The 14574-nt window shown below is 37.1% G+C and overlaps 1 protein-coding gene across 2 annotated transcripts in view; it reads left to right on the top strand.

Annotated features, from left to right (window-relative positions):
• The window catches only part of LOC118209126 (olfactory receptor 52L1-like), a 31336-nt gene that overhangs the window by 749 nt on the left and 16013 nt on the right, over nt 1-14574 (top strand). The window contains exon 2 of one of the 2 annotated variants that reach the window (XM_035384285.1): nt 844-1548. In XM_035384285.1, the coding sequence (XP_035240176.1) occupies nt 868-1548 (681 nt within the window). In that variant the 5' untranslated portion in view covers nt 844-867. Of the gene's footprint in view, nt 1-843; nt 2024-14574 lie in introns of those variants that run through there. The other variant, XM_035384282.1, reaches the window with a different exon arrangement.

Here is a 14574-nt window from a genome sequence, read left to right on the forward strand (position 1 = left end):
ATTCACAGGGCTCGAAATTAACCTTTTTTACTTGGTAGCACTGGTGCTCCCAACTTCAAAAAGTTAGGAGCACCCACCAAAATGTAAGGAGCACCAACAATATATGCAATAGATTTTTTATTGATAAAAAACGACAATATAACAGTACGGTTTACAAGTAACAGTTAAACTGTCACGCTTAAAATGTGTCGACTCTTCAAGGAATTGCGTGTTATGCATTCAAACGACAAAGCGCTTCTCGTCACATTAATACTGCTAATCAAATCAACCGCCAGTAAACTGCATTGGAGAAATTAGCTGTTTCAACCGGGTCGCTACACAAAACACTACGTTAACGTTTCTAAAAGAAATGCCATAATCGTTCGCTTCAACTTTTCAGCTTTCGATAACGCTAATAAATTGAACATAAACTTTTGTCTTCAGGTAACATTAGTTAACGCGTTAGCTCTCTGTGTCGCGTGACAGTGGAGTGCAGCGAAAGGGAGTGATTGAAGGCTAATATTAACAAATTTAAAATCAGCATTAAAGTTAAGAATGTCAAGCTCACGATTGGTTAGAAGGGTCACTGTCAGCTCACAAGGCACACTGAGTGTACTAACTAGCGAATGCACAGAGAAAGAGATGTTCGACTGGAAAAATTTTAAAAAAATTAAAAAAGTTGCACCAGAACAATTATTTGCACTCGCACAAATGCTCCCAATTATATTTTGAGGTGGCACAGATTACATTTCGGGAGCATATGCGACCAAAATGGTTGCAATTTTAAGCCCTGATTCAGTGTCAGTAGGATGCAAGTACTCAGTTTTAAAATATGTTCCCAAACCCTCACATTCTTCTCCACAGCACTGACTCCACATCCAGGTGACCATGGAGAATGTATCAGCAGTGACGTCCTTCATATTGATGGCATACACTGAACTGGAAGATCATAGATACTTATACTTCATATGTTTCCTTCTTTCGTATCTTCTGATATTTTTGGGTAATTTGGTTCTAATAGCAGTAATATCCATTGAAAGAAGCCTGCATGAGCCCATGTATTGGTTCATATGCAGCTTAGCAGTAAATGGATTGTATGGTAGCACATGTTTATTCCCATCACTACTGGGTCATTTGTTATCTCATAATTATGAAGTATCTCTGACCCAATGTCTATTGCAGATATATTGTTTACACACATATGGTACTATTGAATTTACTATTTTAGCAGCGATGAGTTATGACCGGTATGTTGCTATTTGTCACCCGTTACACTATCACCTCCTCATGTCTCCTAAGAAGCTATATGCAGCTATTACATTATCCTGGGTGATTCCCTTAATTTATTTTGCCCTTCTTTTCATATTCACAGTACAGCGCACATTTTGTGACAAGATCATAGAAAAAGTCTATTGTAGCAATTTTCCTTTAGTTAAACTGTCTTGTTTTGATACGACCATTCAGAGCTTTGTTGGCCTGGCATCACTTTTTGTTTCACCTTGTTCTCAAATTGCCATGATACTGTTTTCCTATGTGCAGATACTCAGAATTTGCCTGTCTGCTTCAAAGGAGTCTCAAATCAAAGCTATTCAAACATGCACCCCACACTTACTGGCTGTGATTAACTATGCAGTGGGAAGCTTATTTGAGCTCATTCAAAGTCGCTTTAACATGAGTAACGTACCTTATAAAGCCCGTATATTTATGACCCTTTACTTTCTGATATTTCCCCCAATGTTTAATCCTGTCATTTATGGAATTAGTATTCAAGCCATCAGAGTTCAGATTTTCAAACTGTTTAGTGGCAAGAAGCTAAGAGAAGCCCACTGAAGGTAATGAAATAATTTTCTGTGTCTGTTATTTTCATATTCTTAATACTGCATGTGGTACCACTGAGTAATCTAATACATGGTGTAGTATTAAGAGTAACTGAAATATTGAAAATGTGTTGTCTAAATACTGATTGGTATATATGTTAAATAAATGTCTGTACTATAAAGTATCTCTTTGACCAGTTTTTGTTGTATGGCAGACAATTGACAAATTAAAGGAAATATCTGAATAAGTGAGTGGAGAAACATAATGAATGCAGATGCTTCCATACAGATGTACTGCATGATACAATAAAATAATTAACATCCTATTATGCTCTATGGCATGTATAAAAATGTTGAGTTGGTGCAGTTGACGTCAAAAAGTCAAGAGTAAATGATCTAAGTGACTTTGAAAGAGGGTTTATTACTGGGGCATGGAGAGCAGGAGCATCAGCCACAAAGACTGATAACTGGCTAGTGTCAATTGGAACAATGACTAAAGTGACATCTGCTTTTAGATCTATGGGAAAGACATCAGTAAATAGGGTCAAAATTGTGACTCAAATAGTCGGGTTGCAGTGCATAAACCCCTCATTACAAAAACAAATGCACATTTGAGAGTTCAGTGGTGCAAAAACCATAGGCACTGGTCTACAGAGATGTGGAAAAAGTGATATGGTCAGATGAGTCCTCCTTCACCATATTCTCAACAAGTGGGCGAGTGCAAGTGTGCCGTACACCAAGAGAATGGTACAGGCCTGAATGCTTGACCCCTACAGTGAGGGGGTCCAGTGGCACTGTTACGCAGTGGGGGAATTTACCTGGCATGGCATGGGTCCATTTATCCCCTTAAAGGGAAGGGTCACTGCAAATCAACACAAGGCTATTATGAATGATCACCTTTATTCTATGATGGAACATTTCTCTCCTGGTGGGAGTGATATGGATGAATGGTGTTCCATCCCTCCAGTAGAGTTCTAGAGACTTGTAGAATCTATGCCAAGTGGCACTGAAGCTGTTCTGGTGGCTTGTGGTGGCCCAACACCTAAGAATCTTTATGTTGGGTTTTCCTTTAACCACTTTGCAAAATGCCCCTAGTGGTCGGCACGCCGGCGTGCCTAGATTGCTCAATTCAGACATTCGGTGCTCCTGCAACCAAATTATGAGTTGAAAACACAAACTCGGTGTGCTAGCTTTATTAGTAGATGATTCAGGACAACTTTGCCGAATACGGAGTTTCACAGCGCCACCATTTACCAATGGTCGTGCATTTAACACTAGGAGCGCTGTGACAGGTCATTTGACCTGTCACTGAGATATTTCGGAGTTTAGGATTTTTTTCATTTAGTTACTAGCAAGCTACATCATCCGCATTCACTGACTTTTCCTAAATATTTGTTCTTTACGTACCAGCGTAGTAGGAATGTCAAAGTCCCGTTTGGAAAATGTTAAAAGCACCTTATTTCACTTCCGTGTGTGTTATAACAGTGTTGTTAAATTACGGCCGTCTTCAGACTAAGGAGTCAGTTTTCCTTCACCACACCAGGAGGCGCAAGGATATACTTTTCATCGCGGTGGACACGCATTTATATTTGTACGAATGTTTTATTTATTTTGTTATTAGAAATATTTGTTTATGTTTATTTTGAATAATACATTATATAATGTTTTAAATATGTGATCTTAAAAAATATTTTTATAGGCTATTGCGTTCGTTTTGTGATCATTTGTTTATGCCTATGCCTTTCCCTTGTGTTCTGAAATCATAGCCCTACATTTTATTTTTACAGTTATTATACAAGTGGAAATTTCTAAATAAGGGTTAAAATAAAATTGATCCGTCTTCAAATGCATAAACAAATTTTTTTTTTTTCAATTTTATGCATTATCATTCTCGTGCACAATGACTGCATGCGACACGTTCACGTACAACAACAATGCTGCGTATGATATCGCAAAAACTAAATCTAAGCTAAAGAAACGACTACAATATAACAAGATAAAAATATATTCGAAGCGCTATTTGTTTCGGCTGTTAATTTGTTTATTCATAGAATGTTACAGTGAATACGTCTTTTTGTAGGCCAACCCGGACGTTTCTTCCGCCATGGGTTCCCTCGGCAGATTGCCAATGCATTTTTCCAATAGGGATTTAGTTTTCTTCCGAAAATAAGACCTATGGTTAATCTATGCCTAAAACAGTTTCACGTTTTGTTTTACGAGTTCTATGGGTTCGCCGCTCACTCACGCTTAGCGTTCGACGCTCAGCGTGCATGCGAGCTAGTAAAACAAGAGTGGTTATTGCAAAAATGTGACCGCTCTTGTAGTTTCAATATAGAAACTTAGCCTACTTTTCAAAAGCACATGACAGCTTAGACATCCACGGTTGACAAACAATCGTGAAGCTCATTTAGGCTTACGTTCACCACAAACCTTACTTTCGGCAGAAAACTAAATCCCCACGGGAAAAATGCATTGGAAATCTGATGAGAACCCAATGCCAACTTACTTCCGGGTTTTAGGACTACAAACTGTAACACTATTGCAAAAACAATCTAAAATAAAGAAACCACTACAATACAGCATGATAAAAATATATTTGAATCATAGCGTAGTTTGTTAGTTTATATTTAGTCATGGTTTGTTTCGGCTGTTAATTAGTTTATTTATAGAGTGTTTCAGTGAAGACGTCTTTTTGTACACCAACTCGGACGTTTCTTCTGCCATCGGTTCCCTCGGCAAATTTCCTATGCATTTATCCCAGACGGATTACGTTTATTTAGTGCACTTGTTATCAGTGGACTTTCTGTGAGTTCTGATCAAGCATACCTTGCTCGTTGATGTATACACACACACACACACATATATATATATATATATATATATGCCAAATTACAGATGATGGTGAACGTAGGCTACTTTTCAAAATATGCTAAAAAAATTATAGCTGTATCATATCCTATTTTCTGTGAGGTAAAAATGTGACGTGACACATTTGGCTTTTGAGGGACCAGGAAATAGGGGACATTCGTTTCAGGGAGTAAAGGTTTTGGGGGGGAAAAAATCATTGTGGAAGCACGCGAGTGGTGACACGATGTCCGGTTAGGCTAGGCTTTGCAGTTGCTATTATGTATAACTCCACAATTTTTTAAAAACGTAGTATTAACCTTTAGGCTACTTGAGAGAACAATAAATGTAACTATTACATAGCCTACAATCAAAAATGATTTCTCAAATGTGAAGTGTCTTGTGATGTGTTCGTGTGGTGTATGCTGTTATTCCGTTGAGTAGGCTAAACTAGTAATAAAAATCTTTTTTTAAAAACAGTAAACTAAATAGGAAAAAAAAGAATAAAAATGTAGAAAAAAGTATAAGCAAGAGCGAGAGATTGCTGCGTAACTAAAAGTAATACAAGGCATACTTTGTAGCGTAACGAATTACGGCTAAGCAAAATACTTGTATTATTTTTGAGTCGGCTAACATAACATAATAATATTATGTGCCGGACAAATAGAACATTTTATCTCTCCCTGGAGAGATATCAACTTTCAAACATTCACACGTGGCACAAGTGAACCATTCTCAAGTGGGACATTCACATGTCAATCTAAGGGTAAGGGTAAGACCACTGATCTGTATGGGACATTCAACGCTCACCCCTCCCCCACCCGAGACACAGAAAACTTCAGATGCTTTAGCGAAGCATGGCACAGCATGGTTATGCTGACCGTAATTTTTCACTTACTTAGAAACGAAAGCACATATTCATGCATGCACGTATAAAGATGAGACGGCATCTTGAGCAATGTGCTATCGACCAAACTTGCAATGTCAAATCACATGATGGCAAAGGCAGCTAAGCTTACAAACTCCGCGGCATATAGGCGACCAGCAGCTCTTTAGTTTGTTGGTCAGTTGGTCCACAAAAGCGTCCTCCTGTGGATGCATGCGCGGTCGCAGCTATTGCGGATTTGGGCTTGTTATTACTGATGTTTTATGTTTACTATTAACATTTAGCCTACTAATGTTTTATATTGATTTTCTTGTTTATTGATTTGATATCAATAAATACATTTGCTTATCCATAGATTGAATGGAAATTTTTAAATATTGTTTTCACAGTTGAAAATGTAGGTTTTGAAAATATAAGTTAGGTCTATTGAGGTGAAGTCTCCAATCGCCATCACTGGTGTCGTGAAGAGGAAGAAAATCACACCTCTCTGCGAAGCTGAACATTCACACCTACTGAGTTTGACTCGGGGCCATAGAGAAAAAACTATCAGCTCTGGTTTCGCTAAAGGCAGCTAAAGAATTCAGTATTCTGGTGCTGGGGGAGGGGTGAGGGGGCGATTCAATAGATGAGCGTGAACGATCGTGCGTGAATAGCTGGTAGTTTTTTTGAAGCTATTATCATGAGTAGGCCTTTTAGGCCTACTGAGTAGTAAAAAGATACATGCCCAAAACAAAGATACAAGTGTCACATTTTTACTTGTTTTTTAAGTTTTACTTATTTCTAGTCAGGTTCGGACCTTGTTTCATATTCAAAAATTAGAGCCTTGCACGTTAGGAACTGTGTTAGAAGACTGCTCACGCTGTCTGCGTAGATGCAACAGCACATGCATAAACTATCGGGATGCGTTGCGTGGGAATATAGGCGTCTCTGTGCTTTACCATGTCCACGCAACCATTGATAGGGTTTATGGAGTTTATGAAACTAATTGCCCACATAATTACTATTCCACTTTCAGCAATACATTTACAGTTACCAATCGGGAGAAACAGGTCGCTACCACTAATGTTACTAATGATCGGCACATGTAATGAACAATTTTCTTACACTATCATAGGATTGTCAGCCCAAGCAAGAATCACGTCAAATAACCAGGAATAAATGTATCATTATTTATATTCTTTTAAAATATTTTAAATATTGCGTGTGTGCGCTGAAGCGATAATCAGTTTTGAAATCCCACTTGGTTGCTAAGGTCTTATGTACAGTGCGGTATTATTCAGTGTTACGAATGAGTGTTTTTTGTAATTACGATGAATAAGAGACTTCTTTGGATTTCCAGAGACTTCTTCTGGATCCCCAGTCGAATAGTCACAGCTAGCTAGGCTATGACCTGCTTGCCTGTATAGCCTACATGTTTTCTGGTCACCGGAAAAAACTCGTTTGAACAACAGGATTCTTGCATGTATATATTTGCCATGGTCTTATGTACATTGCGGTATTATTCAGTGTTACGAATGGGTGTTTTTTGTAATTAGCCTACGATGAATAAGAGACTTTGGATTTCGAATCCCCAGTCGAATAGTCACAGCCAGCTATGACCTGCTTGCTATGAGTGTAGCCTACCCTACATGTTTTCTGGTCACCGGAAAAAAACTCGTTTGAACGACAATATTTTTGACATGTATTTTTATAAAACAGAAAAGCCGACCCTAAAATTCGCACGGGTGATGATGCGTTTCCCTCCAACGACAGTGATCAGTGATCACATGCGGAGGGAAGCGGCTAATTTTAAAAATCGTATTACAGTTATATTCTGGCAAATTGGCGATTTATATGTTGTTAGCCTATTTGATTATTAGCATTTATGATATTATGCATGAAGAATAAACTGTCAAATTTGTTTTTTGAAAAACAGGTTTGACCTCCCTACAATCTGTTTATTGTTAGCTTTTCATGACTCATTCTCTTCATACAGACATACTGTTTATTCTAAATACATTTATATTGCAACAATGTGTTGACTAGAATGCCGAGCCGTAACTAAAACATAACTTACTCTGATACCCTGACAGTCTAAAATCTCGCAAATATTTCATTAGGACAATGGGCTGGCAACCTTTGTCAGCTCGTGTCTAATAAGCGCCATCTAGCGAACAATGCGAATATTTCCAGTTTGAAGGCTAATGTGCCATTTGACCCTGGCCGCGCGAAAAGTTATTTGAATGCCAGGAAATGGTCCGGCGCTCCTGGTGTTAACAAGCACCCCCTCCCTGCAGTCTCATCTGTAACTACACCCCCCACGCATAGCACACTGGACAATAATGTCTATCCGAGCATACATGAAAACATTCTTTCACCACTAAAAATTTGTATTCCATCGTTGCAACAAGAAAAAGCTAACAATAGCCGAAGGTATGACAGTACAGCTGTAAAAAACGCTGCTCACCGAACACTGAAACAAACAACAAGAGGCATTTTTTCAAAAATTATACCATGTAATTCTACTGTCAATATCTGTGACTAAATCTGGAATAAATATACAACCTTACCAATGGTTTTATGCGTAGAGAGGTCCCTTTTGAGACTGAGTGGTCATTCACTGTCTTGGACAATCCGTTTGTGACATATATGCTCATTTGTGACGCCTGGGTACCTTCCAAATTAGCTGTGTGTAATACCACACGTTGGTTACGGTGTTGTCAATCGGCTTAATCGACAATTAATCGATCCAGTAAGGGACAGTATAAGCTTTCTAACGATGTATAATATGTGTAATTTTACGTTTGGAATAACGTTTTATAGCTCAGCGTAGGTTTTGTATTATTATAGCTGCATTACGCATTCAGTCAGTGGTAGCAGTAAAAGACACTGCACCTGGCAAAATATTATCGATGACTTTCATCATTTCTTGGAAAATATTAATATTCTTGAAAAATTCTGAGCATGGTTAAGGCATATGTTTGCTGATAGACCTAGCTGTTTTCTGGACTAAGTTACAACTGGAGAACGACAGCATTCATTCAGTCTCTATCTATATCTACTGAACACCGATAAGGTTTCATCGTCCGAATGTAAGTGTTACTGCTGAAAATATTTTGGTTATATTCATTCTTTTTGAAATTGCGTGTCTTTAATTAGGTTAGCGGTATTTTATAATGAGGATATTTCACACTGTAATGTAAGCGTTCATTGGTTTGCTAAGTAGTGTTTGTGTATAATGCACTGGATGTGACCTCAACTGGAACATTGCCAAAACGTGGTGGACCGTTGAATATTGTTTTAATGTCGACCCATCCCCATACAAGAAAACATCACATACTGTAGAATACAGAAAAACATACGAGAGTTAATGATTACACATTTAGGTACTCTACCACATAGTGTGATAATGTTTTTGCATTATTTAAAAAAAATCTGATATCAATGTTTCACATTAAACCTTCAAAAGGGGTACATGTATATGCTTTATAATGGACAAAAAGCATTTTATTCATTTTTGGAGAGATTTTGGATATGTTTCAGGACTCCTAGATTTTAGGCCACTATACTGACAGAAAGCTTGTAATTCCCACTTGAAAATAATGCAACAGTGAGTTTCTTGAGATAAAACAGTTTATTTGTAGTGAAATACATGATTATGTTGTGATTTACAGTAATGAATAATATGTGACGGGTGCTGGAGGAAAGGTCCGCAAGTCGCAAATCTTGAAATCGTGCTAGGAGGCAAAAAAGGTTTTTTAAATTTTTTTTTTACTGTTTTCCTTTTTTTCATATTACGAAAGTTAAAGTGTTGAAGAAGTCACTCAATAGAATAAACAACATTTTTAGGGTCACTAAATACTTATAATTTGTCAGCAAAGTCGGCTTGTTTTAGTGATTCTTACAGCCGGGTTTTGGAGGCGTGATGGGGGTGCAGTTTAATTAGCATGTTTGATTTCGTTGGCTATTGTCACTTTGTTTCGGTCAAGCCACCGCCCATAAATAAAGCCGTGTGGTAGTAGCCTATGTTTGTTTACTGTGTGAGGTTGCTACAATGGCGGACGCTCAATCAGTAGGTGAGAGTATAAGCTTTCTAATGATGTATAACATGTCTAATTTTGCTTTTGGAATAGCGTTTTATAGGTTAGCATAACCGAACATTTTCTTACCATGGCATTCGCTCTATGTATGGTAGCATTAAAAGACGTTGCACCTAACGAAACGTTGTCAAAGATTTTTCGTAATTCCTTGGAAAATACTATTATTATTCAGGACTTCTGGGCATAGCTACGCCATATGTTTGCTGATAGACCTAGCTGACATCGTTTTCTGGAACAAAACAGAAGCGGATAGAACAGTCAGTGATTTACTTCATCATTGCTATGTAAGTATTACTGCTCAAAATATTTCGGTTATATACGTTATTTTAGAAATTGAGTGTCTTTAAATAGGTTAGTGGTATTATGTAACGTGGATATTTCACACTGTAATGTAAGCGTTAGTTAGTAGTATAATCGTTTTTAAGACGCATACAACAGTGATGAGGAGAGTGTTGAAACATTGCCAAAATGTGGTGGACAGCTGAAAATTGTTTTCATATCGTCCCATTCCCATACAAGAAAACATAGGAGTGTACAGAGTATATAATAATTTAGACATTTTGGGTAGATTTGGAGATGCTGGGTACACTGCTTAGTTTTTGCTTCATAGATCTTTAGTAGTTCTACATATGCACCCTTAGATTTTATGAACTTGTGGTCAAGAAGTCTTTGATCCAGGACATGTATACTTTAACCCGCAATCTCCCAGTATTTCATTGCGAACTAAAAAAGGAGCAAATTCATTTTAGATTTTTTGCCTTGACCATTGCATTTGTGGCACTTTATTTCTTACAAAATTATGAATATAAAGTAATCTAAGCTAGTATTGTAAATGGTACAAATGTATTGCTTAATTTAAGACATTTTTCTAGTCTCTGTGGTGTTCACGCCTGGAGTTATAAAGCTTTAAATAGGGTAACCCCTAAATGGGCAAATATTGACAGGTACTCTAGTGGGGGAGTGGTTGGGGTGGAGTTAACTAGCTATTGTTCCCACCCATTATCTCCCTGTGAGAAGTGTGAAAAGTTCCAGATCTTTCAAGGGGATTTTCTCTGCTACTTGATTTTAGGAGTACCAACATTCAAATAAGCATATCTTCTTCAACTATTTTCAAAGCTTATAATCTGCACTTTCATAATCTGTAAAAAACTGAAAAATGACCTTGCCCTACTTGAGGACCAAAACACCAGCACCTGTCACATATAGACATTTTGGATAGACACTGGGTACACTGTTTACTTTTTCATTCATAGATGTTAAGTAGTTATACATATCCACCCTTAGATTTGACCCACTTGTGGTCAATGAGTTTTTGATACAGGACATGCATAGTTTAACCTGCTGCATATTTGCAATCTCTCAGTATTTCATTGCAAACTAGTATTGTAAATGGTACAAATGTCTTGCTTCATTTTAACATTACAAAGGGCTTAACCATTTTTCAAGTCTCTGTGATGCTCAGTGGAGCATAAACAGTTATAAAGTTTTAAACAGGGTATCCCTTAAATGGGCAAGGAATGGCCAGATTCTGCATGTGCGCAAAGGGGTTAATTTGTCACCCATTGTATTTGTATGCAGCAGCTGTATATTTAAAAAGGGGCCTTGATTTTGTTTCACATGAACAAGGGGATAGACCTGGAAATACGTAAAATAAGTATAAATCTTACCATCACACTAGAACACATTTTGAAAAAATATATATTTTCACCTTGCCTTTCAGGGCTCTGTAGGATCACGGAGTGTCTACATTCCCGCTCAAGCCTTGCTAGACAGGTGATGTTAAACTTAATTATTAAAAAACTTATATTTTATTGGGGTTTAGCGTCACAACAGCCTTTTCATATGGACTCATGTAGCTTTTCTAGACAGTTTCAAAAAGAAGATATTAAAAAATATATATTAATGAGAGATTGGATTATGTTGAATACCTCACAGGCATTGATTGGTCTGGGGTGTAACGTCACACACTGGTGTGTATTTTTCCATGGATGTGCCATTATAAAAGACTCAACAATAGGAACATCTCTTTCTGTCACCCAGATGTGATGTGCGTCTGCAGAACTGGAAGTACTCTGAAAGCTTTTCTCTGAAGGAAACAGGTAATGGAACAGCTGTAAGAATTTTATCGTATGTGTTTTTTTTTTTTTAGCAACTTTATTTGTCATATACAAACACATCAAAGGTGTCATATAGATGTGCTTCTGTTTATTCTGTCAGTGATGCAGTTGTTTTAAGTCATTATAATTATGGTTATTATCTGATCTGTAACATCACACCTTGGGTGTGATTATAAACACAACAACACTCCCATCTCACTCCGAATATGGCAAGACTCTCATTATTGAAATGGTTATGTAAAGACATTTATCTTATTATCTTTTTTGGTGAAAGGTCATAAATTGCATATTCAAATCCCAATTAAGATGCCTGGATTTTCCCCAATCTTACGATTTTTTGGTGCTTGTTGACGTCTTACTCTGATTTCATTCAGCTTTTTGTAACTGTGCGTGTCAGGCAGAAGTAATGTTGAAAACAGGCATGGCTGCCGTGTACAGTTTCCATTGAGCATATACCGATTATGGAAAGAATCACATAAACTATTGAGTGATCACATTACTAATATCAATGTATATACAATAATCTGAATACTGGCATAAACTGATTACTCCCAATAATTGGGGTATTGGCATGCATGTATCTAAACGTAACCATTGGTAAATTCCATATAAATGATTAACTCTTTCAAATAAATGTGCCTCACAAATTCTTTTTTTAATTCAGTGTCAGTAGTACTGTATGTAAGTCCTCCATTTTAAAATATGTTCACAAACCCTTCTCCAACAACATTCTTCTCCACAGCACTCTATAACCAGGTGATCATGGAAAATGTATCAGCAGTGAAATCCTTCATTTTGACAGCATACATTGAACTGGAAGATCACAGATATTTATACTTCACATGTTTCCTTCTTTTATACATTCTGACATTACTGTTCAGTTCTGTTCTCATTGTTGTAATATATATTGAGAGAGGTTTGCATGGACCGATGTATTTGTTTATTTGCAACTTATCCGTTAATGAACTGTATGGAAGTACAACTTTATTACCATCTATGCTAAACCATTTGCTATCTCGTAATTATGAAATATCTCTGACTTTATGTCTATTACAGATATACTGTATAATGTCATATGCTTTAGTTGAATCTACTATTTTAGCAGTGATGAGCTATGACAGGTATGTTGCTATCTGTCACCCATTACACTATCACCATCTCATGTCCCCTAGAAAGGTTTCTGCAGCCATTGTATTATCCTGGGTTGCTCCCTCTCTGTTCTTTGCCCTGTATTTCATATTAACTCTCCAACTTTCATTCTGTGACAGGTATATAGAAAAACTGTATTGTATGAATTACGCTTTAGTTAATCTCTCTTGCTTTGATACGACCATTCATAGATATTTGGGAATAGCATTGTTTCTTGTTTGTCCTAGTCCTCAGATTGCCATGATACTATTTTCCTACGTGCAAATATTCAGAATCTGCTGGTCTGCATCTAAGGAGTCTCAGGCCAAAGCTATTCAAACATGCACCCCACACTTACTGTCTGTGCTTAACTATGCAGTGGGAGGCCTTTTTGAAACTATCCAGAGTCGTCTCAACATGAGTCGTGTACTGTATAAATTTCGCATATTCCTGTCACTTTACGTTGTGATAATTCCCCCATTGTTTAATCCTGTCATTTACGGAATTCGCATTCAAGCCATAAAAGTTCAAATTTTCAAATTGTTTCGTCGTGAAAAGTAAAGTGAACACCACTCATGGTGATGATGAAAAAAAGATGTGTTTCTGGTTTTTTTTTTAACATATTGTTAGGCTGTACCCTGCATCACAAAACCAGCCATCTGGAAACTCCTGTATCTGGGTTGCCAGATTGCTGGTTTTGGACCAGAATGTCCAGTTTTCAAATTATTTGTACAGGTCCGGTTTATGGTTCTGACTGGACAATATGAATGCTCAATCTGAATAGCTGATTGAAATTTGACTGCTGGCTTGTAATTAATTCATTTCATCTCCACAGTTGAAGTTTTTTTTGTTTCCTAACTACCCCCTCCAGTTCCCCGTTCACTTTGCGATCAAGCATTATGCTGCCCCCTCCCCATGTGTCAAACTACACCTATGTGTCCATGCTTGCTTTCTGGTTTACAAATTCTAACTCTGGCAACCCTATGTATCATAAAGTAATAATAATATGAGATAATGAAATGCTGAAAATAGCTTGTCTGAATATTGTTTGGTTTATAGGTATTTAAATAAATATCTGTACTGTAAAGTATTAAAGTGCTTTCAGTCACCAGGCTTTGTTGTTGACACCCACTTAGTTTAGCCCAACTGTTCAATCAACCAATCAATCAATCAATTAATCAATCAATCAATCAATCAATCAATCAATCAATCAATCAATCAATCAATCAATCAATCAATCAATCAAAACCATTTGTAATAGGAAGCACTAACACTGATTTTTTTTGAGAAATTGGGAAACCAACTTAAAAAATATATATATATGCGTCATAGCGTATGCAAGCAGAAATTAATGGGGTCCAAGCATCATGCGGCAATGATGCATTTTAAGGTGTAATGACACATGCTAGATGAATGGTAAAAATAAATAAATTTCAGTCTGACCCAAAATGTGACATGGCATTCCCTAGGTTTGATGTTAACAAATCAGTTGCTAAGCCTGTCACATGCCCAGTGACAACAGATTGGCTGAAGGCGGCTACATTTTTTCAGATATGGCTTCATGATTGTACATTCAATGGCAGACTGACACAAAGACATAGCATTCAAAGATTAAACATTTGAGGAGTTAAAGGCTTTTATTAATTTTTCTTTTACAGCTATTGGATAAGCACCACCAAAATTATCATGCTGTCTCTGGGTCAACCATTGTACATGTATGCAAA

This window comes from Anguilla anguilla, chromosome 12, assembly GCF_013347855.1.
Source record: "Anguilla anguilla isolate fAngAng1 chromosome 12, fAngAng1.pri, whole genome shotgun sequence".
Lineage (NCBI taxonomy): Eukaryota > Metazoa > Chordata > Actinopteri > Anguilliformes > Anguillidae > Anguilla > Anguilla anguilla.